The 25,787-nt window shown below is 38.4% G+C and overlaps 2 protein-coding genes across 5 annotated transcripts in view; one reads left to right on the forward strand and one right to left on the reverse strand.

Moving 5' to 3' along the window:
- ZGRF1 (zinc finger GRF-type containing 1) overlaps window positions 1-16,037 on the reverse strand; it is a 96,783-nt gene extending 80,746 nt beyond the window's left edge. Inside the window, exons 1-4 of the mRNA XM_078069108.1 lie at window positions 15,942-16,037; window positions 12,565-12,654; window positions 10,866-10,946; window positions 949-1,008 (exon numbers count right to left, since the gene is read on the reverse strand). Of these exons, the coding sequence (XP_077925234.1) occupies window positions 949-1,008; window positions 10,866-10,946; window positions 12,565-12,585 (162 nt within the window). The 5' untranslated portion in view covers window positions 12,586-12,654; window positions 15,942-16,037. The remainder of the gene's footprint in view (window positions 1-948; window positions 1,009-10,865; window positions 10,947-12,564; window positions 12,655-15,941) is intronic.
- Window positions 16,038-16,113: 76 nt separating this feature from the next.
- LARP7 (La ribonucleoprotein 7, transcriptional regulator) overlaps window positions 16,114-25,787 on the forward strand; it is a 41,438-nt gene continuing 31,764 nt past the window's right edge. The window contains exons 1-8 of one of the 4 annotated variants that reach the window (XM_078069106.1): window positions 16,114-16,307; window positions 22,912-23,115; window positions 23,608-23,708; window positions 23,810-23,893; window positions 24,028-24,192; window positions 24,280-24,373; window positions 24,452-24,793; window positions 24,885-25,029. In XM_078069106.1, coding sequence (XP_077925232.1) covers window positions 22,914-23,115; window positions 23,608-23,708; window positions 23,810-23,893; window positions 24,028-24,192; window positions 24,280-24,373; window positions 24,452-24,793; window positions 24,885-25,029 — 1,133 coding nt within the window. In that variant the 5' untranslated portion in view covers window positions 16,114-16,307; window positions 22,912-22,913. Of the gene's footprint in view, window positions 16,308-22,911; window positions 23,116-23,607; window positions 23,709-23,809; window positions 23,894-24,027; window positions 24,193-24,279; window positions 24,374-24,448; window positions 24,794-24,884; window positions 25,030-25,787 lie in introns of all 4 variants that reach the window. The other 3 variants (XM_078069105.1, XM_036089420.2, XM_036089417.2) reach the window with 3 other exon arrangements.

A 25,787-nucleotide genomic window follows, 5' to 3' on the forward strand; every position in this document is an offset into this window, starting at 1 on the left:
TACCACAACCACTATTAATGCTATTTAACACCATGGCTGGGGCGCCTGGGTGGCTCAGTCGTTAAGTGTCCGCCTTCAGCTCAGGTCATGATCCCAGGGTGCTGGGATCGAGCCCTGCATCAGGCTCCCAGCTCAGCGGGAAGCCTGCTTCTCCCCCTCCCACTCCACCTGCTTGTGTTCCCTCTCTCGCTGTCTCTCTCTCTGTCAAATAAATAAAATCTTAAAAAAAAAAAATCTAAAAAAAAAAATTTAACACCATGGCCAAAATCAACACAATGATAATAAGAATATGCATTTTAACACTTTTAGAATCACCATACTAAACTGCACTTTACATAAATTATTTCTAATTTTTACACCAACATAATAAAGTCTGTTTTATGGTCTGTTTTACAGTACAGAATTTAGACACAGAGAGGCTAGGCTAGCTAGGAAGCATTTGAAAGTGGGAAATGAACCCAGAATGACCAAACTTTAATATCCTTATTCTTTACACTAAAATATGCCTTTAGTTCCCTTTCTTTCTCCAAAAGGGGAAAACAGAGAATATTTGAGAAAATATTATATATAGGAATAATTTCCCAAAATATTTCCCACTATAGTTCTCAGCCTATCAAGACCATGTAATACAATTAAGTTAGAGTCAATTTCTGGGGTCAGATCCCAGCCCTACCACTGTAATTCTATGAACATGGGCAAGTTACTGAACCTTTCTGTACTGCACTCCTATTCTAAAAAAAATCACAGCGTTGTGTAAAGATTAAATGAAACAATACCTAAAAGTTTTTAGCAAGGGTGTGGCTAATAATAAATGTTGAAGAAGTATTAGCTATAATAAATGCTATTAATACCATGTCTATACTCTTTAACAAAATTCATAAAGAAATTTTTTTAACTTAAATATAGAGATTTAAGTAACTTAAAAATAGGATAGAAACATTAAAATACCTCAAGGCACTTAAGAAATATACTCTCCAAACATTCTCCTTTGTCATCATATAAAATTGCCTATATTAAAACAAAATAAATGTTAAAAAGAAACAAATTCTGCTTTTCTTAAACATCTTCAATAGCAAATCAAAAATGGTTGTATGAATAAATCCTATAATGAAAGAATTACCCAATTTATTTTGGATTAGAAAGTACATCTATTTCAAATGTTTCCTAAGCAACTATTCAATCTGTGCAAGACAGCAAAGGTATATGCCTAAGAAATTCATGAACTTAATCTCTGCCAGGAGGATCCTGGAATGGAAATGGGAAGAAAACAGAATTGGAATGCATTAGAGGGCAAAACAGGAGGCAAGATGAGTAAACAGGGGTGCCTGAGTGGCTCAGTCGGTTAAGCGTCTGCCTTGGGCTCAGGTCATGATTCCAGGGTCCTGGGGTTGAGCCCCAAGCTGGGCTCTCTGCTCAACAGGGAGTCTGCTTCTCCCTCTGTGCTCTCTCTCTCAAATAAATAAAATCTTAAAAAAAAAAAAAAAAGGATGTGGCATGGAGGATTGGGGAGATGATCAGTGCTTGAAATAAGTCATCAGCATTGGGAAAAGAGACTTATATGGGGTATAAGGAATAAAACTTGTTGAATGGAAGCAATAAGGGAGAAAAAGGAAGTTAAGGTAATTATAATTTTCTGGCTTTCTCCTTGTGTCTTCAGCCATTTTTTATAGCACTTTCTCCACTAGCCCTTTAAATGTTACTGTTTCCATCACTTTGGAGAATAGTTGGCGTTCTTAAAAGGTTAAAAACAGAGATGCCATGAGATCCAGCAATTCCACTCCACTCTGTACATATACAGAGCAATGAAAACATATGTCTTCACAAAAACTTGCACACAAATGTTCATAGCAGCAAAAATAGCAGCCAAGGGGTGCCTGGGTGGCTCAGTCCTTAAGCGTCTGCCTTCCGCTCAGGTCATGATCCCAGGGTCCTGGGATCCAGCCCCGCATTGGGCTCCCTGCTCAGTGGGAAAGCCTGCTTCTCCCTCTCCCACTCCCCCTGCTTGTGTTCCCTCTCTCGCTGTGTCTTTCTCTGTCAAATAAATAAATAAAATCTTTAAAAAAAAAAAATAGCAGCCAAAAAGTGGAAACAACTCAAATCTGTATCAGTTGAAGAATAGATTTAAAAAATGTGATATATCCACACAATAGACTATTACTGAGCAATAAAAAAAATAAAGTATTGAAACATGCTTCAACATGGATGAAACTTGAAAACATGCTAAATGAAAGAAGTCATTCAATGAAAGACTACCTATTGTACCATTCCATTCATGTGAAAGGTCCAGAATAGGCAAATCTATTGAGGCAAATCTACTGAGACAAAGAATAAGAGCAAAAGTTCTTACAATGACCAATTAGGCCTACATAATCCCCTTGATCTCCATTCTCATCCTTGCTCACTCTACTCCTTGTTGTCTGCCTAACCCACTAGACAAACATATTCAGTTTACTGGTCTGTCTCCTCCATGTTGTTTCCATGAAGTCAGGGGTTCATGTGTTTTTTCCCTCTGCATCCTCAAGAACAGTGTGTAACTCATAACAGGTGCTCAAAAAACATCTGTTAAAGAAATAAATGTAGGGGAGCCTGGGTGGCTCAGTTGGTTGGGCATCTGCATTCAGCTCAGGTCATGATTCCAGGTCCTGGGATGGAGCCCCGCATTGGGCTCCCTACTCAGCAGGGGTTCTGCTTCGCCCTCCTCCTCTCTCCCTCTGTTGTGTGTGTGCTCTCTCTCTCTCAAATAAATAAAATCTTAAAAGAAAAAGAAAAAAAGAAAGAAATGTATGAATCCACTCCAGAAGCTTCAAATATCATCTAAATGCCACGTACTCCCAATCAGTATTAGTAGCCCAGAACCTTCCTGAGTTCCAGGTCTCTATAGCCAATTATTTAAATGTTCCTATGACACTGCAAATTCATTAAGTTCAAAATGGAACTCAAAATCTTAATTTTGGGGTGCCTGAGTGGCTCATTCAGCTAGGCATCTGACTCTTGATATCGGCTCAGGTCATGATCTCAGGGTCGTGGGATCAGGTTCCGAGTCGGACTCTGCACTCAGTGCAAGGTCTGCCTGAGATGTTCTCTCTCCCTCTGCCCCTCTCCCTGCTTGCATAAGTGCGTGCATTCTCTCTATATATGTATAAATAATAAATAAATAAATCTTTAAAAAAATTTTTAATTTTTTCTCCTAAACTTATGCTTTTTCTTTTTGAGATATCCTATCTCAGTACCTCAGTGTATCCTACCACAATACAAAAACCTGAAAGTCATTATGGATTCTTCTCACCTTCCATGTCCAAGACCTTAAGGTTCTATAATAATTTCACAATTTCTCTCTAATCATCCTTTCTCTCCATTGTCATTGCTAATGCCTGCTTGGTCAGACCCCCACCACTTTTTGTCTACATTATTCTTTAGCCTACAGTCTTCTTAAATTCAATCTTTCATCCTACACAGCTTAAAAGTTATGTTATACATTGTTGCCAGAATGATATAAAAAAGAAATATGATTATGTCACTCTTCTGCTCATAATTCTTCACTGGCTCCTAAAGCTGAGTATACAATGTCCTCTGTGATAGGACTCCTGACTACCTCTTCAAGCCATATATTCTACAATTTCCCAATATGAGCCCTTCATTCCAGGCATATTTAACTGCTTATAGTTACCCAAATTTTTAATAGTTTCATACCTCTATGTTGTTATAGCTATGACACCATCTTTAGCTCCCCTCCCTCCAACCTATCAATTCTGTTTACAAAACAAATACTCAAAAAATACTCTTTATCTGGAAAGACTTCTCTGAACCAGAATCAGACTTTGATATCACTCCCACAGAACCCTAAGCATATCTCTATACATATTATAATCCTTATGTTCTTAGATAAAAGCTGCTTAAAGACAGAAACTATTAAGTTACCATTTATTGCATTCTTACAATGTGCCAGGTACTTTAAGAGGTTTATACATTTTCTCATTTAATCCTCAAGACAACTTTATTAAAGAGACTGTAGGCCTTGAGAAGCTAAATAACTTGCCAAGATTATACATCTAGTAAGTGAAGAGCCAGGATTCAAACTAAGGTCTATGTGACATTAACTGGTCTTCCACATAGCCTTTATATGTCTTTTTTTTTTTTTTAAAGATTTTATTTATTTATTTGACAGAGAGAGAGATAGCGAGAGCAGGAACACAAGCAGGGGGAGTGGGAGAGGGAGAAGCAGGCTTCCCGCCGAGCAGGGAGCCCGATGTGGGACTCGATCCCAGGACCCTGGGATCATGACCTGAGCCGAAGGCAGACGCTTAACGACTGAGCCACCCAGGCGCCCCTATATGTCTTATTTAAATTGTCCCACTGCCTACCAGCAACGTATGTTTATTAAATGACTCAATTAATGAAAATAAGTAACCCTGACAGTAAGAATTTGGATAGGTAAAGATAATACTAGCAAGAGAAATGGTGTAAGCAGTGGCTTGGATTTGAGAACAAGGGTGTTATTTAGTATACAGAGAGATTACTAACTTTCCTGATCACAGAAAATCCCTGGAACTAACTTGAATTTATCTTGTTTTCCTATGACTTACCAATGTAAGGGATAAAATAGACACTCAAAATACATGCTATACGCTGAAGATAAAATTGGATTACACCACTAGCGTAACCCAATATTATGATTTTGTACCCAAAGACATGAAGGATATGCAGAATCTAACCAGATGTCTTTTTAATATAAGACAAAATCTGTAAGACTTTGAAGACTTAGCCCAACCAAATAGGAAAAATATTTTTTAAAAAATTACATAGGGGCACCTGGGTGGCTCAGGCGTCAAGCGTCTGCCTTCGGTTCAGGTCATGATCCCAGGGTCCTGGGATCGAGCCCCACATTGGTCTCCCCGCTCTGCGGGAAACCTGCTTCTCCCTCTTCCACTCCCCCTGCTTGTGTTCCCTCTCTCACTGTGTCTCTCTCTGTCAAATAAATAAATAAAATCTTTAAAAAATAATAAAATAAAATTAAAAATAAAAATAAATAAATAAAAATTACATAGAATATCATCAACAGTGAATGGATTAGTTTAAGACAAACTATTAAAAAATATGAATGAAGATAGGCATAGACATTCATCTATTCAAATCAAAAGAAATAGATGATATGACTTAAACCCAAGATATCAACTATGAGACCCTTTCTAAAGGGCATGGACTTGGAGATCCCATTGTTACTCCAACTAAACACAAGGTTCAACATGTCCCTTTATGATGCTGGTAAGGTTACAGTGATTATAACCCTAGGTCTCAACTCTCAGGCCGGAATCTAATTTGTAACTTCAGTTCACTGGTATAACTCTAATTTACTTGGGACAGTAACATTTTTATGTAAAGTTAGTTAGTTTGTTTGTTTATTTAAAGTACTCTATTTATTTATTTATTTATTTACTTACTTACTTAAAGTACCCTCTACACCCAATGTGGGGTTCGAACTCATGACCCCAAAATCAAGAGTCACATGCTCTTGACTGAGCCAGCCAGGGGGCTCTTATGGGAAAGTGCCTTTTAACTCCTGAAACATTTAGAACTGGATAGTGATAAGGCAGTAATTCAAACCAAAAATATCAGTGTTTTGAACTAAGATCATGAATAGGTTTTAGTAATTATGCAATCAATGATTTTAAAGTAATTTGTGTTATTTTAATTTTCAAAAAATATTTTTTACTTTTATTTCTTTATTTATTTTTTAAGATTTTATTTGGGAGCGCCTGGGTGGCTCAGTCGTTAAGCGTCTGCCTTTGGCTCGGGTCATGATCCCAGAGTCCTGGGATTGAGCCCCACATCAGGCTCCCTGCTCCGCGGGAAGCCTGCTTCTCCCTCTCCCGCTCCCCTTGCTTGTGCTCCTTCTCTCGCTGTGTCTCTCTCTGTCAAATAAATAAATAAAATCTTTAAAACAAACAAAAAAATAAATAAAGATTTTGTTTATTTGTCAGAGAGAGAGAGAGCACGCACACACAAGCAGGCAGAGTGGCAGGCAGAAGGGGAAGCAGGCTCCACGCTGAGCAAGGAGCCAGACATGGGACTCCATCCAAGGACCCCGGGATCATGACAGGAGCTGGAGGCAGATGCTTAACCAACTGAGCCACCCAGGCGTCCCTATTTTTTACTTTAAAAGGTACTTCTAGGGGCGCCTGGGTGGCTCAGTCAGTTAGGTGTCCGACTCTGGATTTTGGCTCAGGTCATGATCTCAGGGTCATCAGATCAAGCCCCACATGAGGCTCCAAGCTGGGCATGGAGTCTGCTTAAGATTTTCTCTCTCCCTCTCCCTCTGCCCCCTCCTCCCCAACCCCGCTCCCTCTCTCTCTCTCTCAAAAAGAAAAGGTACTTTAATGCTTCAATTTACATTTTACATGCATCTAACAGATTAGACAAATTACACATTAATGATTCCAAATGTGTAACTGAGAAATTCATTTTGGATAGGTTACTTTTTAATTGAAAGTTAATTTTACTAAGTTTATAAACAGCATTAGAATACTTATATTTTAAGAATAACTGTTTATGTTTAATTTCTTAGATACACTAGAAGGATTTAATTGGGAGGTTTTTGTTTGTTAGGGCAACTAAAATGCTAAAGAAAGAAACTTAGGGGCAACTGGCTGGCTCAGTCAATACAGCATTCCACTCTTGACTTTGGAGTTGTGAGTTCGAGCCCCACCTTGGATGTAAAGATTACTTTAAAAAGAGGGGGTGGGGTGGCACCTGGCTGGCTTTTTTTAAGATTTTATTTATTTATTTGAGAGACAGAAAGAGAGCACGAGAAGGGGGAGGGTCAGAGGGAGAAACAGACTCCCCACTGAGCAGACAGCCTGATGTGGGACTTGATCCCAGGACTCCAGTATCATGACCTGAGCTGAAGGCAGTTGCTCAACCAACTGAGCCACCCAGGCGCCCCACCTGGCTGGCTTGGTAGGAGCATTTGACTCTTGATCTCAGGTTTGTGTGTTCAAGCCCCATGTTGTGAGTGAAGATTACTTAAAAAAAAAAAAATCTTAAAAAAAAAAAATCAAATAAATTTGTAAATTTAAAATATTTAAAATTTTATGTTTGTTGACAGACGGATTATTAAAAGTATCTAGTTTGGGGCAACTGGATGGCTCAATCGGTTGAACACCTGACTCTTGGTTTCAGCTGGGGTTGTGATCTCAGGGTCGTGAGATGGGGCCCTGCATCAAGCTCTTCACTGGGTGTGGAGCCTACTTGGGATTCTCTCTCCCTCTCCCTCTGCCCACTAGTGCTCACACACTCTCTCTTTCAAAAATAATAATAAAATAAAATCATTAAAAAAATATACCTAGTAGGGCACCTGGGTGGCTCAGTCGGTTAAGTGTCTGCCTTCGGCTCAGGTCATGATCCCAGGGTCTTGAGATTGAGCCCCACATCAGGCTCCCTGCTCAGCAGGGATCCTGCTTCTCCCTCTCCCTCTGCACCCCAACTTGTACTCTCTCTTTTGCTCTGCGCTCTCGCTCTCAAATAAAATCTTAAAAAAAAAAGTATTTAGCTTGTGCAACTTAAGTTGACTGAACATTAAACCCACTGAAAGTTAAACTAAAGTTAATAGGATTTGTAAATTGAACTTGAAGGCTTAAAGCAAAACTAGTTTTTCTTTTAATTTTCTGTTTTAATTGTTAATTCACTAATAATAATAAGTAGCCTTTCTACATTGAGAAGCTTGTCTTACTGATAACTTCACAATGATAGATATACACAGTAAGAACAGAATATGGAATAAGTCAATCAGAGAAAGACAATTATATGATTTCACTCATATGTGGAATTTAAGAAACAAAACAGAGGATCAAAGGGGAAGGGAGGGAAAAATAAAATAAGATGAAATCAGAGAGGGAGACAAATCATAAGAGATTTTTTTTTTAAGATTGTATTCATTTATTTGACAGAGAAAATGAGAGCACAAGCAGGGTGAACAGCAGAGGGAGACTGAGAAGCAGACTGCTGAGCAAGGAGCCCAAAACAGGGCTCGATCCCAGGATGCTGGGATCATGACCTGAGCCGAAGGCAGGTGCTTAACCAACTAAGCCATCCAGGCACCCCAAAAGACTCTTAACTATAGGAAACAAACTGAGGGTTGCTGGAGGGGAGGTGGGTGAGGGGATGGGGTAACTGGGTGATGGACATTAAGGAGGGCACGTGATGTAATGAGCACTGGATGTTATATGTAACTGATGAATCACTGAACTCTACCTCTGAAACTAATAATATACTATATGTTAATTAATTGAATTTAAATAATTAAAAAAAACAAAATATGGAGATCTGTAAATGTAATAAAGTTGTTCTTTTAAATTTGTTGTATTAAGAGAGACAATAGACTGGTTAGGATATGGGCTCTGGAGCCAAAAAGCCTAGTGTCACATATGACTCCTCCACTCTCTAGCTGTGAGATCTGTGGACAAGCTGCTTTATCTGTGTCTCAGTTTCAACCTCAGTAAAATACAGAGAAAAACAGTACTCTAAAAGGGGACTTATGTAGACTAAGTAACTTGACACATTAAAAGCATGCCTGGCACATGACAATATAAGTTTTTTTAAAAATCCATTTGGGGGAGGGGCGACCAGGTGACTCAGGTCATGATCCCAGGGTCCTGGGACGGAGCCCTGTATCAGGCTCCCTGCTCGGCAGGGAGCCTGCTTCTCCCTCTCCCTGTGCTGCTCCCCCTGCTTGTTCTCTCTCTCTCTCTCTGTCAAATAAATAAAATCTTAAAAAAAAAAAAATCCATTTGGGGGAGGGTAGCAGGGGGGGTTGCTAAATGGATGAAGGGAGTCAAGATTCAAAACTCTAGTTATAAAATAATGTACAGCAGGGCGCCTGGGTGGCTCAGTTGTTAGGCGTCTGCCTTTGGCTCGGGTCATGATCCCAGGGTCCTGGGATCGAGCCTCACATCGGGCTCCCTGCTCAGCGGGAAGCCTGCTTCTCCCTCTCCCACTCCCCTGCTTGTCTTCCCTCTCTCGCTGTCTCTCTCTCTGTCAAATAAAGAAATAAAATCTTAAAAAAAAAAGCATGATGACCATAATTAATAACACTGTATTGCATATTTAAAAGTTGCTAAGAGTAAATCTTGGAAGTCCTCAACACAAAAAATAAAAGGAAAAAATCATTTTAACTATGGTGACAGATGGTAACTATACTTATTATCATCATTTGCAACGCATACAAATATCAAATTATTATGCTGTATACTTGAAACTAGTATTATGTTAAATGTCAATTATACCTCAATAAAAACAATAAGCAAACAGAGCTCTCCCTAACTGGGTGGGCCTTATCTAATCAGTGGAAGGACTGAAGAGAACAGAAAGACTGAGTAAGAGAAAACTCCTCCTGCCTGACTGTCTCTGAGCTGGGACATGAGTGCTCTCCTGCCTTTTGACTCAAACTGAAACACCAGCTCTTCCTGAGTCTCAAACCTCCCATCATTTATACTGAAACTACACAATTGGCTTTGTTGAGTCTTCATCTTACCAACTACAGATCTTGGCACTTACCAGCCTCCACAATCACATGATTCAATTCCCTAGAATAAATCTCTTCTTTTTCTCTCTCTCCATATACATATATATACATAGACAGAGATTGGGGCATCTGGGTGGCTCAGTCAGTTAAGTGTCTGCCTTTGGCTCAGGTCATGATCCCAGGGTCCTGGCTGGAGGCCCACATTGGGCTCCTTGCTCAGTTGGGAGCCTGCTTCTCTCTCTCCCTCTACCCCCCAACCTCGTGCTCTCTCTCACTCTCTCTCTCAAAATAAATAAATAAAACATTTTTTTAAAAAGATTAAAGAGAAAGATTTATATATCTTTATATATTTCTGTGTAAGTACATACACAACTGAGTTCTAAGGAAAACTTTAATGTTTGAGAAGAGAATGAGCCCACAGAAAATACTTAGATGTCAGTAAGCAACTTCAGGAAAGTGTGGTGTCACAGAAGTCAAACGAAGAGTTGTTATGAAGAATGGAGGAGCCAAGGCTGTTGCATAAGGTCATGAGAACTGGTATGAGAAAATTACAATTCAGCAGATGCAGATACTTGGGGTGAAAAAAGAAACCCATAGAGAAGGATCAGCATATCTAGTAAAGTGAAAGATCACCCAGTAAATAATTCTCTCAAGACCGTTAGGATCAGAGGGCCTGGGTGGCTCAGTTGGTCAAGTGCCTGACTTTGGCTCGGGTCATGATCTTGGGGTCCTGGGATCAAGTCCCGTGTCGGGTTCTGTGCTCAGCGGGGAGCCTGCTTCTCTCTCTCCCTCTGCCCCTCCCCCAGCTCATGCTCTCTCTCTCTCTCTCTCTCTCTCAAATAAATAAAATCTAAAAAAAACAAACAAACCCTCCCCCCAAAAAAGACAAGATCATATCATAACCAAAGTAAATGATTCAAAGAAAACCTGAAAATAGAAGAACTCTATACATAATTTTAGACATTGGCAGCTTTCCTAAAATGGTGTGTCAACTCTATATGTACCATTCCACTGTGAGCATTATGGTGTTAGAAATATGTTTTAATACAGTTTTTTTGTATCATTAAACTCTTATTGCCTGTAAAGAAAAAATGTGCCAAAATAAAAAGTTTTACAGAAAATCTAATTCAAATTTTAAAAATCAAAACAAATTAAATATTTACTGAACTTTTAAAACATACAAATTAATCACTGTAACGTGACAATCATTTGACAACTTTTATAAGCTGACAACTATATCAGCTTAGGAACATATCCAACATTTTACCATCTACAGAGTCTTCTTAATATTCAATCAAAAGGCAAGAATCTAGCTTTTGGACTCCATAGTCAATTGTTTTGTACTTACTTTGTTTCCTAAGTGAGTGATCTTCAGAATTCCATCTTGCCACACTTTTGACTTCTTCATCTTTTGATGAGTATACAGTACCTTATTTCCAAAAGTACAAAGAAATGGTTTCTACTTACATGTATTAAATGTTGCATATTCTTATACCCTTCCTATATAAAAAAATATTTAGACATCTTTTAATAAAATAAAAGATAACATAACAATAACAATAAATATCAAGGTCCCTGGATGACTCAGTTGGTAGAGCATGTGACTCCTGATCTCAGGGTTTTGAGTTCAAGCTCCATGTTGGGCATAGAGCTTACATTAAATCAATAACAAAACATAAATTTTTTAAAAAAGGAACTCAGTAGTAAAAGGCACGGCAGGGGAGAAAGGAGAGGTAAAATCTAAGGAGAAAAGTGAAAACTTAATTGAACAACAAAAATCATTTTGAGCTTCTCAGTCATCAGTGGGAAGGAAAAAATTTGTTGGGTTACATAGAAGTCATCATCTGAGCTCAAAATGTAGTCCAGACTCCTAGAGGTTCCCAAGACTTTTTCAGCAGTCTTGGGGTCAAAACTATTTTCGTGATGTTATTTGTCTTTTCACTCTCATTTCTTCCGGCATGCGTAGTGGTCTGCCAGGGTTATGTATGTGCAGTGTTGCAAGATTCAATTTCAGACTAAATGCAGAGGCAGATCTGAGAATCTAGTTGTCTATTAAATCAAATGGTAAGGGGATTTGCAAAAAAATGTATAGCAATGCTACTTTTTTCAATGTGGTTTTTTCCTGTTGTTGCTTTGGAAAATATAGCTATTTCCATTTTTAAAAAGTAATTTATGTTCAATGTAATGGGTTTTTTAAATGAATTAATAAATATTTTTTAAATTTCTGAAAGACATCAATAAATATAAGCCCCATAATCAGAAATTCTCTGGGCTCCTCAATAATTTCTAAGAGTATAAAAGCATCCTAAAACCAAACAGTTTAAGAATCACTGATCTAGATAGAAGAGGCATGGCAATTCTTCAAAAGAAATTATTTCCTGATCCTAACAAACAGCTTACAAAGGGTTTGTTCCAAAGGATTTTGTATAACTAACATGAGTAGTAGGCAAGAGATAAAGTTGCCAGAAAAATACAGGGCAGGGCGCCTGGGTGGCTCAGTTGGTTGGGTGCCTGCCTTCGGCTCAGGTCATGATCCCAGGGTCCTGGGATCGAGCCCCGCATCGGGCTCCCCGCTTGGCGGGAAGCCTGTTTCTCCCTCTCCCACTCCCTCTGCTTGTGTTCCCTCTCTTGCTGTGTCTCTCTCTCTCTCTCTCTCTGTCAAATAAATAAATAAAATCTTTAAAAAAAAATACAGGGCAATATTTGAGACATACATACTTATACCAAAAAAATTACTCACTGTTTATCTGATACTCAAATTTACCTAAGTGTCCTGCTTTAGTTTTGGGTTTTTTTTGTTTTTTGTTAAATCTGTCAACCCCAGCAAGACATTTGTGAAATGTGGAAGGAAGAAATAAAACAGGAAATAGTGGGAAGCCTGCTTGGCTGGCTCAGTCAATGGAGTATGTAACTCTTGATCTCAGGGTTGTGAGTTCAAGTCGTACACTGGGTATAGAGATTACTTAAAAATAAAATCTTAAAAAAATTTAAAAATAGAGGATTTAAAAAAAAAGAAAAAAGGAAATAGAGAAAACTGTTAGACTCACAATAAATTCCTGGCTTTCCATTATTTCTTCTGAAATTATAAACCAGTCAGGTCCAGAAAATAATGGTGGTTATTCAATTATTTATACAACCTAAAATAAAAATAGACAAAGAATATTCAACCCTGATGAAAAGAATATCAAATATGACTGTTTCCCACAAACTCTTGACAGGATAGAGGAATCTAAGAGTTCTAAGACTATGTGATTACCAAGGGAAACCCAGGTGTAATCAAATTATCTGATACTAAGTACAAAATAAAAGAGGGACCCCACCCGGTGGAAAAAGAGTTTGCCAAGTAAAGAGAAAACTAAATAAAATGTATAAAATAATTAGTAGTGTGCTAAGCTTTTTTCCAAGTGCCATAACATGTATCAGAAAACCATCCCTCTTCCCCCAACATTTGAGTTCCTTATGGAAAGAGCTTCTATTTTCCATTTTCTGAATTGCTATGGCCACCACAAGATGGCCCCCTTGCGTTTTGAATTTTTCCTTTTATATCATAGTATCCAGGATCTAATACACAAATTTCCTCTGCAAGGAATAATCTTTTCAATATCACTGCAATGAGTACCGTATTTATCCTATGCTAGTGGATAAAATTGTTATTGTGGGCAAATTTGGAAGTCAAAAATTACTGATGGTGAACTGAAGAAGTAAATGGAGATGCCAAAAAAAATTTTTTTGTTCTAAAGCAGTGGTCCCAAAGATATGATCCCTGGACCAACAGCATCAGCATCAACTGGTAACTAGTTAGAAATTCAAGTTCTTGGGTCCTGCCCCTGACCTTTTAAATCAGAAAGTCTGAGGTTGGACCCAGTACTTCGTTTTAACATGTCCTGCAGGTGATAGTGATACATGCTCAAGTTTGAGAACACAGGGCTAAAAGACCTAGGATGATTCAATAAAACTATAATTTGAAATTCTGGATTCAATTCCCCCTTCATACATACAAGATACACCACATACATATTATTTATAAATTACATGTATTTATTTAGTACTTCCTTTAGCATTTGCCAGACACTGCTAGGTTGAGGCACTAAAATGAACAAATACTATTTTTAATCAGGGACTTTCCAGTATAGCAGGCTGATAAACAGTAATTACAATAAAACATGACAGAAATAAGCACAGGAAGGGACCCAACTGGGTCTATGGCATCAAATAAGGCTTCCTGAAGAACATAACGTCTAAGCTGCAAGCTAAAATAACTAAAACCGAAAGAAAATGCCAGGAATGTATTTCCAAAAAGGAATCAATATATACAAGGGCCTATGAAAGACAGAGCAAGGCATGACCAAGGAACTCAGTACAATTAAGGGGTCAATGTAAGATAGTGAATAGTGAGAGAGAAGACTGAAAAATGAGCAATAATAGGAGTCAGAGGGCCTTCTATGCTATGCTGAGTTCTTTGAACTTTATTCTATAAAGGCAGTACGAACGGTAGGGTTTTAAGAATAAGATTACATAATCTGACTTGGGTTTTACAAAGATTGCACTGGCTGCTAAAATAGGAGAGATAAGGGATTAGGCAAATGAGATATGAATACTTGCCCCATATCATAGTTCACAGGACAGGACACAGGCCTACAGAGGCACTGCCTTCCAGTGATAAAACTCCCATATCCCATATCCCTCCCCTCAAGCCCAAAGGAATTGCTAAATGCCTAATGAATGCCAAGAAGATAACAGAGGTCCAGAGAAACACGTCATTCACTACTACTTTTAGAGCAACTTGCTCCCAACACTAAATGTGTTGGACATTTTACATCTGTATGAGACTGCATGGTGTAGGCACAGTGTTTGCCATGTGGCAGTAATGGATATGAGATCTCTTTAATAACAGCTATCATTTATTCAGTGTAATTTTATGCTAGACACCTAACATGCTTTAAATGCTCAAACCTTATGGTATAGATACTATTTTTTACATTTATTTTACAAAAAAGGAAACTAAGGTACATAATAGTATGTAATTTGCTCAAGATCACAAAACAAATAAATGGCAGATTCAGAATTCAAAACTAAGTAGTAAAGCGGTCCCTAGCTGGCTCAGTCTGTAGAGCATGCAACTCTTGATCTCCCGGTCATGAGTTCAAGCCCCATGTAGGGCATAAAGTTTACTTAAAAAAAAAAAAGAAGAAGAAATTTTAAAAACTAAGTAGTCTAAATTCTGGTGCTCATACTCACAAATATGACATGACTATTGAGTACCTAGTATGTCAGGCAAATTTTTGGACTACTTTGTATTATGTATGTTACTTATATATAATATTTGTCAATCTCAGAATCCTGAAGAGTAGATATTATCACAACATACAGATTACTAATCCAGTATTTACTAATTTAAGATTACTTATATTCTATTCAGGAACTGCAAGATAAATTCCCCATTGTTTTCCTAAATTAGAGATATTACTTGCAGGGCTTACAATTTAAAAGGAATTGTTAAGATCCATATCCTCGTAAGTGGTAAATTAGATTATAATAAAACAAAGACTAGCTAAAAAAAAAAAAGGCTAGCTTTATTTAAAAATATTTAGAAGAGGTCTAAATTCCTACATTCGAAGGAGAGTCAATAGTCCTTTTTTACCATTAAATAGGAAAAATGGTATTAGCTAACAAATGACATATTTAAGTGAAGTGCAAATATAAAAAAAATTTCTGAAAGTCTTCACCTAGCCACATCAAGTGTTCACCCACCTCTAACGGGCGGAAGTTTAATGTACAAAGTTTTTAAAGCGGTATGGAGACCTCAGATGTGGTAATTATATAACCACAGGCATGCACACATACCCCCCCAACCATATATATTCCCACACGTCCTTACGCTGCTTTATACATTCATATATAAAAATCAGTGTTCTCAACAAAATATGAGCCATTCTTCCTTTTAAGATGTTTTTGGTCTTTTTGTTTTGGAACAAGCAGGACCTTTAGAATCCCTAAATGGTTCACAGATTTAAAAGTTCCAGACTCTCGAACCCAATATTCTGTTAAGAAGCCATTCAGTCCAAATAACCAAGAGAAGCTAACATTTGCCAAAATAATAATTACCATGACTCTGTGTAACCAAATGGCAATGAGACTTGACCCTCTGTCAGTCCTAAATGCAAACACCAAAACCTTCTCTGGTCCTTACACTTATGCGGAAACTGCAAAGTAGAGGCTGGGGAAAGCGGTAAAGACGAGGCACCAATTTTACAGAGATTCGGAGCAAGCGAGAGTCACTGTCCAAACCTGGTTCCATATAGCACCAGCAACGGTCCGCTTCTGGCGGAATAGTCTTTCAACCCTTTGCCCTAATTGCGACGCCTCCTCTCGCTCAAATCCCTTTGCCTATACACCCCCACTCCGGAGAAACAACTGACCTCACCTGTACATAAAATCCACTTTCGAATTTCTCCCGCGAAAGACTGTGACGTCATTAAACTGGGACCGCACCAGATCAGGACCCAATACTCAGCCCGCCCACCACAACTGGCGTTTTCAAACCGCCAATCAAACTTTTCATTGTCTGCGAGCCTCCTTGGCCAGCCGGGTAATCCAACGCCCCGCCCCCAGCGCCAGCACACGCCCGTGACGTAAGCGACGGACGCACCCTCCCGTGCTCGTCTTTTCCAAGGCGTACGGGAGAGCTGTGTCGCTCATCCTATGACGCGGAAACCAGGACTGTAAGGATCTGGAGACGAAAAGGTTGAAGGACGCCATCACCGGCCCAGTGTTTTGGGAATTGAACGGAGTAAGTTCCAAGTAGACCGTAGATAGTGTCGCTCAGGTTGACTGAGGTTTCATTTCCTCTGAGTCCTTTTTAACGCAGTCCATTCTATCTTCTGTCGTCCCTTTCACTTCGTCCCCTCCCACAAACCCATCAGTTTGCTTGTCCTAGTTCTCTGTGCGCACGCGCAAAAGTCCTTTGGGCGCCCTTGTAGTTCCAGTTTTCAGAGGTTGGGGGCGCGTATTGTCCGGCTTTGGGAGGTTGGGGGCCTGCCCGGCATTTGGCGGCGTACTTGGGAAAGGACGGGTGCCGAGGTGGGCCGTAGCCAAGGGTAAAATTGCTTTACTTCCTAGATCTGAGCCTTGGCGGCCAAACAGCGAATGTGAGGACTTGTTTTAAAGTTAGTAATTTTCTTTTTCAGGATTCTAGTTTTTGTTATCAAAGAACCGAAAATCCAGTTACGGAAGGGAGTTAACAAATTATAAGTGTCAAGTGAAGTGTACTGAGCGCCCTAATAGTTGTGCTTGAGGGAAAATGGGTAAGGAGACAAATTAGGGGAGACGTGGTGGTAGAAAGCTACATTGAGTAAGATGCCATTTAACGTGGGCCTTGAAAATTGGATAGGGGTTTAAAAGGCAAGTAAGTAAGACAAGACTAATTCAAAAAAGCAAAGACACACAGGCAAGGGTGTTCTGGTGCCTTTGAATGGTCAGCCGTGGCTAGAACGATGACTTAACGTTTTTGACACACCATTTCCTCTAAGAACGATGAAGGCTGTGGATGAGCTTCCCAGGAGGATGCATGCACATGGCAAGACATTTTACGTGTAATTTTGTTGGGAAATTGTGAAACACCTTGAAATGGCCAAGAAAAGAAATACTGGATATCTTGTCTAGCTCACTCTTCCAGGTTATCTCTTTCATTGTCATTGAGCTATTTTACATTTATGGAAGTTGTAGAAAATAATTATAATGGAAATTAGTCTTGCAATTAATTAATTTTGCAATTATTGCCCTAACCATTTTTGCATCTATGAACAAATTCCTTTCAGTGTTTCTGATTGTTTATATATTTTAATTCTCCTTTGAAGTAGTTTTTTTAAGATTTATTTATTTGACAGAGAGAGACACAGCGAGATACAGAACACAAGCATGGGGAGTGGAGAGGGAGAGGCAGGCCTCCCGCGGAGCAGGGAGCCTGATGCAGGCTGGGATCATGACCTGAGCTGAAGGCAGACGCCCGATGACTGAGCCACCCAGGTGCCCCTGAACTAGTTTTTTCTTTTTTTTAATATATAATATTTTTAAATTTATTATTTATTTAAGTAGTCCTCACACCCAACATGGGCCTTGAACTCACGACCCTGGGATTGAGTCTCATGTTCTACTGACTGAGCCAGCTAAGCGCCCCCTCCCCGAACCAGTCTGTAACACTTAACTAGTTCCTTCATTAATTACTGAAATGTTTGACATATATTCATTTTATATTAATTTATATTTAAATTCGTTGTTTAAAATCTTTTAACAATTTCACAAGAATGTTTGAAACTCACCCAAAATTCCATGGACTTTAGGTTAAGAATATCTGAGTCAGAGCATAGAATGCATCGTGACAGGCTAAAAAAGTTCTACTAAAAGGTAGGCAAATATGAGGGAGTCAAACTTAACAGAGCTTGTTTGCTTACCCAAGCTTGTTTTTACCCAGCTAGTTTTGACCAATTCACTTAATCTTTAAGTCTCTGTAAAAAAAAAAAAAAGAAAGAAAGTTGGAAGAAACCACCTAATTGTGATTGTGAGGATTTAAAATAATATATGTAGGTGGCGCCTGGGTGGCTCAGTCGTTAAGCGTCTGCCTTCGGCTCAGGTCATGATCCCGGAGTCCTGGGATCGAGCCCCGCATTGGGCTCCCTGCTCTGCGGGAAGCCTGCTTCTCCCTCTCCCACTCCCCCTGCTTGTGTTCTCTCTCTCGCTGTGTATCTCTCTCTGTCAAATAAATAAACAAAATCTTTAAAAAAATAAAATAAAAAAATAAAATAAAAAATAAAATATAATATATGTAAAGTAACTGGCATTGTTACACAGTACTTTGTTTAAAGCCCCTGTTTAGAAGCCAGTTAGATGTCCCTGACTCTAACAATTTTTTAAACTTACATATTATGTTTTAAGAAGGTGCTAAGGAATTTTTAATGTTGAAAGTTTTAACATTAAAATCATAAAATTAGGTCTGTGTTTTAGACAAGTTACACAGCTTATGAGAAGGATAAATGACTTCTAGAACAGTTTATAAACTGTTCCCGTATTATAGTGACACTCGTGGAAAATATTAGAGGAAGATAAAAGCCATTCCAAAAGTTGAATTGGTAGGACTTAGTGACAGATTGATAAATGATAAAATGGTAATAATGTTACATTTTATCAAGTGTGTGAGAAAGACTTAGAAGATCAGACTAACAAAAGTAACTTCCTGATGCTGCCCCCCAGCCTTTGCACTGGGAAGTTAAATTGTACTGTATCTTGTTACTTTGTGTTAATCAAATCTTTTTCTTATACATATATGAAGGTATATTTGATTATCTACAGAATATATTTCTTAAGATCACAGATTGCAGACATATGTTAGGCGCACTAGGCAAGAGTTTTAGAACTTAATTTTCCAAGTCACAAAAATAACCCTTAGGTGAGGGAAGGAAGGAAGGTCCCTGAGATGAGAATGATGGGAAAAAATCTGATTTCAGGAAAATTTTTACTTTCTGCGCTTCTGTCCTCTATTTCCTTAGATGGTGGCTCTAACAAGGAAAGGAATTGGAGAGCTGGTCGTCTGTCCTTTATAATTTGTGGAGTTTTTGCAAAGGGGAAAGTTAGCATTGGATTCTGCTGTATTGATAATTTGTAGCTTCCATTTCTATTTTATTTATAAACATATACCCCCTTTCAAAACTTGAAATGCCTAACACTTTGCAGTATGAGATCCTTTTAAATACATTAATTATTTAACAAACGTTTAGGTTGTGATGAAGCTAAAGTCCCTGCCTTCATAGTTTTTGCATTCTGGTGGGATAGACAGACAACGAAATTATAATTACAGGTAGCAACAAGAGGATACAAAGTGGTAACGGAATGGGTAGTGTTAAGATTGTCAGAGCAGAAATGTTTCAGAGTGAGTGAAAGAAAGGCATCTTTGAGAAAGTGACATTTATAGAGACCTGAATGAACAGAGAAGTAATCCCTACAGATGTGGTGGGGAGGGTAAAGAGAACAGCAAGAGCAAAGGCCTTGAAATGGGAATGGCCTTAGCATGTTTGAGGAATGGTATATCATAGTTGGAATGAGCCTGTTGGAAAGAATTGTAAGAAATGAAGTTAGATATCCCCAGGCCAGATTGAATAGTGCCTAGTAGGCCACAGTAAGGGCTTTGGATTTTGAGTATGATAAGAAAGAATTGGAGGATTTTGTCTGAGAGATTGACATGCTGTGATTTACATATTTAGATGATTATTCCGGCTACTATCTAGAGAATTGATGATAATGGAAGAAGAGTAGAAACAAGCACAAGTTACAGTGTACTTGCAGTAGTTCAGGCAAGACACAATGATACCATGGACCAAGTGGTTGTGATAAAAGAAATAAAAAGTATCATTATTCAGAATATGTTTTATAAAGATAGACAGTGCTCCTGGATTTGTTGTGGCGTATGAGGAAAAGAAGAAGGATTTTGGAATTTTGGGCTCTCAGCAATATTGTGATTGGTGTTTTCCAAGATGGGGTTAAACAAGGCAAATTTAGGTTTGTTAAAATTTCAGAGTTCAATTTAGCCATTTTACTATAAGAGAAATACTTAAGGTAAATAAGTGGAGATGTCAAATGGACAATTGAGTATTGGAATGGGGGGAGCTAATGGGAGAAGTCAGTGCTGGAAAATACAGATTTGTGAAACATCAGCATGGAACTAGGGAGCTTAAAGTCAGAGACTCTCATAAAGGATATGTGTGGAGATAAAAAGGGAACCCAGGACAGAATGCAATTCTGGGTAGCATATAAAGGTAGAGCAAAGTAGGATGGTCCAGAAAAGGAAATTGAGAAGGAGGAAAACTCTCCTGGAAGCCAAATGAAGAAAATGTTTTCAAGGAGGGAGTTTAACTGCAGATACTGCTAAGGGGTCCAGTATTCAGTAGAGATCACTGTTTTCAGTTTCACTAGAATGGTGGAAAGGGAAGCCTGACAGGATGGGTTAAAGGGAGAATATGGGGTAAGGAATATGGTTATTCAGCACTAAATGACACCTTATTGTTTTTTTTGAATGATTAATTCTGACGAGTAGCTCCCTTTTATATGTATCTCAATAAATACTTCTTTACTTGCATATTTTCAAAATTGGCACTTGGTTAATCAACTGCAGCCTGTTTTAAAAGTGCCAAAATACTCTTTCGTTGATTTTGGTGAGAATGCAAGTTTAGTTGGAGATTTGAAGTGAAATGCATTAATGGCTTTGTACTCTCTTACTGGATGTCACTTTGAAACACATTTTCTATGTGTTACTCTCTGCAGCATTGCAGCTGGAGTAACTGATTCTGGCTGACAGCCTGAAGGGGTACAAATAGGCTTTGATACTATGTTTACTGAGTGTTAAAGAAGGATACAAGGCAGGGAGGCATGCCTGGGTGGCTCAGTGGGCTCAGTGGGTCCAGCGTCTGCCTTAGGCTCAGGTCATGATCCCAGGGTCCTGGGATCAAGTTCTGCATCAGGCTCTTTGCTCAGCAGGAGCCTGCTTCTCCTTCTGCCTGCCGCTCCTGCTGCTTGTGCTCTCTCACCCTTTCTGTCTGTGACAAATATGACAAATAAATAAAATCTTAAAAGAAGAAGGATACAAGGCAGAAGAGATAGTAGGGACAGCATCTTCATCTCATCTGGAGTCCCAACCCCAGCACTTACACAAACTCCACAATTAATCCAAATCTACTTTTTCCCCCCTTTACCTACAAAAAACACGTGTGACACACAGATAAGGGCCAGAGTGGTTTTAGGTCACCTGGATATGTAAAAGCCTTAGCCCCTATTTCCCACAGATCTCGGACGTCATTCTGGTTGCATAGGTTCAAGGCCTGCATGCCAACTAAGAGTGGCTCCCACCGTGGTGCAACAGAGGAGACAAAAAACTCTGTCCTTATGTCTTAACTCTCCTGTGTCCATGAAAACCCTATTATGGGAGCCTGGGAAATACAGTATGGGAAAACCATGTTTAGGGGTTTTTCTCAGGCAGGACTGCACCATCCCAGGCCCTATGTTAAGCCTTTGTTCATTTACTTATTTTTGTGTGTGTACCTCTAGCGATTCAATGAAGATGACACAATTAATTCAAATTTTTGAGTGACTACTCTGTGCCAGGGAATGGGAATGCATCAGTAAACAAACAGACAAAAACCTGATTTCATTAATAGTACATTCTAGGAAAGAAAAAGAATAAATAAAATTGTACAATAATGTTAGAGGTAAGTGCAATGGGAAAAAATAAGGGAGATAAAGAATATCTGTCCAGAAATTTGAAGTTTTAAATATGACTGTGGTAGAATTCATTTAGGTGACATTTGAACAAGACTTACCAAGTAAGAGAACAAGCCATGTTATCTAGACATTTAAGTGTTTGAGTGAGAACAGCAAATTCAGAAGGCCCTCAGTTGAAGATTTGCCAGCTGAATTTTAGGAAAAGCTAGATGACCAGTATGATTGGAGCTGAGGGAACAAAGAAGAGGCATGCAAAGTGACTCAAGGAAGGGCTTGGGAATTGCTGTCCAAGAAATAAACACTGGGATGGGAGGTCCCCTGGAAAAGAAAAAGCTTACCATTTGAATTCCACTTCTAGTGAACGGAAATTAACAGTTAAGGGGCACCCGGCTGGCTCAGTCAGTAGAAAGCATGGAACTCTTGATCTTGGGGTTGTAAATTAAAGCCACACTTTAGGTACAGAGATTACTTAAAAATAAAATCTTGGGGCACCTGCATGGCTCATTTGGTTAAGCATCTGCCTTCAGCTCAGGTCTTGATCCTGGGGTCCTGAGATTGAGCCATGTATTGGGCTCCCTGCTAAGCAGGGCACCTGCTTCTCCCTCTGCCCCTCCTCCTGCTCATGCTTGCTCTCTCAAATCTTGAAAAAAAACACCACACCTATTCAATTACATAAATAAAATCTTTAAAAAATTTAATCAAAAACAAGAATGCACTTATCTCATTGGAGACTGTATATTTAAAAATGTGACACCTTTTTTGAGTTCAAGATGGAAAATTTCTGAATCCCTTAATCTTACACTTTGACTTACTGACTTAAAAGTGTAGTTTGGTCAGACATAAGTAGAGATTTTATACTGTATGAAGATAATCTGGTCCTACAGTATAAAGTGCATCAAAAAATAAAGCTATGATTTATGATGTAGGAGGTAAATTAATTTAAAACTAAAAAGGCAAACGAAAAATAAACAGGTAAGAAACTTAAAAAGATCAAAAAATTTAAAAACCACAAGGCTAGTTGCAAGTGTTACCCCAAAGTTTGTCCTCTGCCAGGCAACTTTGTCTATTAAGCCCTCAGGCAATTTAAAGGCTAATCTGAATATTTTCCTGTATTTTCTTTCAATGAACAGGAATGGAAACTGAAAGTGGAAATCAAGAAAAGACAATGGAAGAAGAAAGCAGTGAAAAGAAAAAAGAAGTAGAAAAAAAGAAACGGTCACGAGTTAAACAAGTGCTTGCAGATATTGCTAAGCAAGTGGACTTCTGGTTTGGAGATGCAAATCTTCACAAGGATAGATTTCTTCGAGAGCAAATAGAAAAGTCCAGAGATGGATGTAAGTGTACTTCACTGTAAAAATGGAACCAGTTTATAGATAAGTTATGTACTAAAATAGTATTCTAGCACAGTGTGATACTACCATGCCATGTACTGAATAGCATACCACATTTTATACATTATGGTTTTTTCCACATGAATGTTATAGCTCATCTTAGCTGTAAGGACAGACATTTGTGGGATTATCTGATTGATATTCTGAAGTTTGTGTGGTGGAGCTCCTAGCAAGCTCATGGTTAGGTAGAGTACATGACAGTTGACCTGGGCTTAGAGGTTACTACTTTTAAAGTGTTGCATGTGTTTACAGGTTCACACAAGGCATTTTATTTTGAGTCCAAACTTCTTAGTTTGTGAATGTCATTTTTTTTTTACCAATGAGTAACAGGTATACCTACTTATACATATTTAGAGAGGCAGATTTAATTACCAAAATGCATTTGAACTCCAATTTAGCATATATACATTCTGTATTAACTTTTGCATTTGTTAGATGTTGATATATCACTCCTCGTGTCTTTCAACAAAATGAAAAAATTGACCACAGATGGAAAGTTAATAGCCAGGGCACTGAAAAGTTCATCTGTTGTGGAGGTAAGAATTGTTACAATACAATTTATTGTATCACATAATCATATTAGTTTAATAATAAACTAATTCATAAAACATAATCACCTCATGTGCCCATTTCAAAGCTGGACTTAGAAGGCACCAGAATCAGGAGAAAAAAGCCACTGGGTGAACGACCAAAGGATGAGGATGAAAGGACAGTGTATGTGGTAAGTAAGCCATTTAAGAAAAGCTCAGGGCTGGCGATCACAGTCAAAGACAGAAACATTTTTATATTACAAGTAAAAATTTATTGACCTTGAGAAAAGTACTTATATTTAATATTGCTTTTAATTTATTGTAGGAATTACTTCCCAAAAATGTTAATCACAGCTGGATTGAAAGAGTATTTGGGAAATGTGGCAACGTTGTTTATATAAGCATACCACATTATAAATCTACTGGAGATCCAAAGGGATTTGCCTTTGTGGAATTTGAAACAAAAGAACAAGCAGCAAAAGCTATTGAGGTAGGTCCAGAACCTAAAAGGAAAAGCAAAAAAATTAGCAAGTGTTTCAAAGAGTAACAAAATTGGTTGGTTTTGCTGATTTTTCAGTTTCTTAACAACCCACCAGAAGAAGCACCAAGAAAACCTGGTATATTCCCTAAGACAGTAAAAAATAAGCCCATTCCTGGGCTTCGAGTATCAGGTAATTAATATTAAATTTAATTTTTAAGTAGATGTAGTTGAAGGAAAATGAAAACTAATGATAGTATTGTTACAGAAGAAAAGAAGAAGAAGAAGAAGAAAAAAGGCCGAATGAAGAAGGAAGACAATATCCAGACCAAAGTGTCAAATATGGACACAAGTAAGGAGAGTGTTGGTAAAATGAAAAGATCCAGGACCACGTCTGAGGGATCAGAAGTAGAAACAACTGAACCCCAAAAGCCGCCTTCAAAAAAAAAGAAAAAACGGGAAAGACAGGAAGTATCCAGTTTACCTGCAGTCAGAACAGGGAAGAGGAAGAGAAGTGTATCTGAAGAAGCAGAATACCCTACTCCCAGGTCAAAAGTAAAGAAAATAACTCAGAAAGACAACATTAAAAAAGAAGTTTCCAAAGAGAACAAAGGTATCGACAACTTTAAGGTAAATGTTAGTTAGACGAATAAAAGGTCATTACATGTAAACTTGTCTTTATTTTTTATATTTTAAAATTTAAGATTTGGAAGTGTCTACTGAAGAGGAAAAGGATGCTGGAGATGTAAAAGATGGATCTCTTTTAAAAGCAAAAAGGAAGCATAAGAAAAAACACAAAGAGAGGCACAAAATGGGAGAAGAGGTTATACCATTAAGAGTCCTTTCAAAGTAAGTAGATACAATTCTGATGAAAATTGACCCTCTCCATCACCATTGCTAAAGTGCAATTCCAATTTGTATTGAACAGAGTTGCATATTAGCAACAGTCATGGCATGTAGCCAGGATCTGCAGATTTTGGGTTCAAGGCAACTGAGAATTTAAAAGGAACCACCACACTAAAACATGGAAGCACTTATTTTCAGCATGTCACAGCAAGTGCCTCCATGTTAAAGTAGAGGGTGTTCCTTAACAGACTTAAAGATAAAGCTTAATTATACCACAGACAGGCAGTTCCGTGAGGGACTCTTGTGAACTTCTAAAATGTAAAAGTAAGACTTACCATCACTAAAACATGGAAGCACTTACTTTTTTAGCTTCAAAGCAAGTACATCCACGTTTAAGTGGTGGGGAGCCCAGTCTTGGAAAAAACGTGAATCACTAACATTCATTAACCTGTAAAGTAAGCTTTGAGATAAAACTGTGTCCATTTGGAGACCCCTCCACTGAAACATGGAAGCACTTACTTTTGTTTTACACAGCAGGTACCCCCATGTTAAAGCAAAGGGGAATCCCCTTGGGCTCTATAAGGGACTTGCCATATTACATTCCGAGGAAGAATTTGGGTTCACTTCTACTAAAACATGGAAGCACTTACTATTTTAAAAGTCAAAGAAAGTACTTCCATGTTAAAGTTAAAGGGAGTCCAATCCACTCAAAGGGTGGAAGCCAAGGGGAAAAAAAAAGAAAAGAAAAGAAAAATACCATA

This window comes from Halichoerus grypus, chromosome 3, assembly GCF_964656455.1.
Source record: "Halichoerus grypus chromosome 3, mHalGry1.hap1.1, whole genome shotgun sequence".
Classification (NCBI taxonomy): domain Eukaryota; kingdom Metazoa; phylum Chordata; class Mammalia; order Carnivora; family Phocidae; genus Halichoerus; species Halichoerus grypus.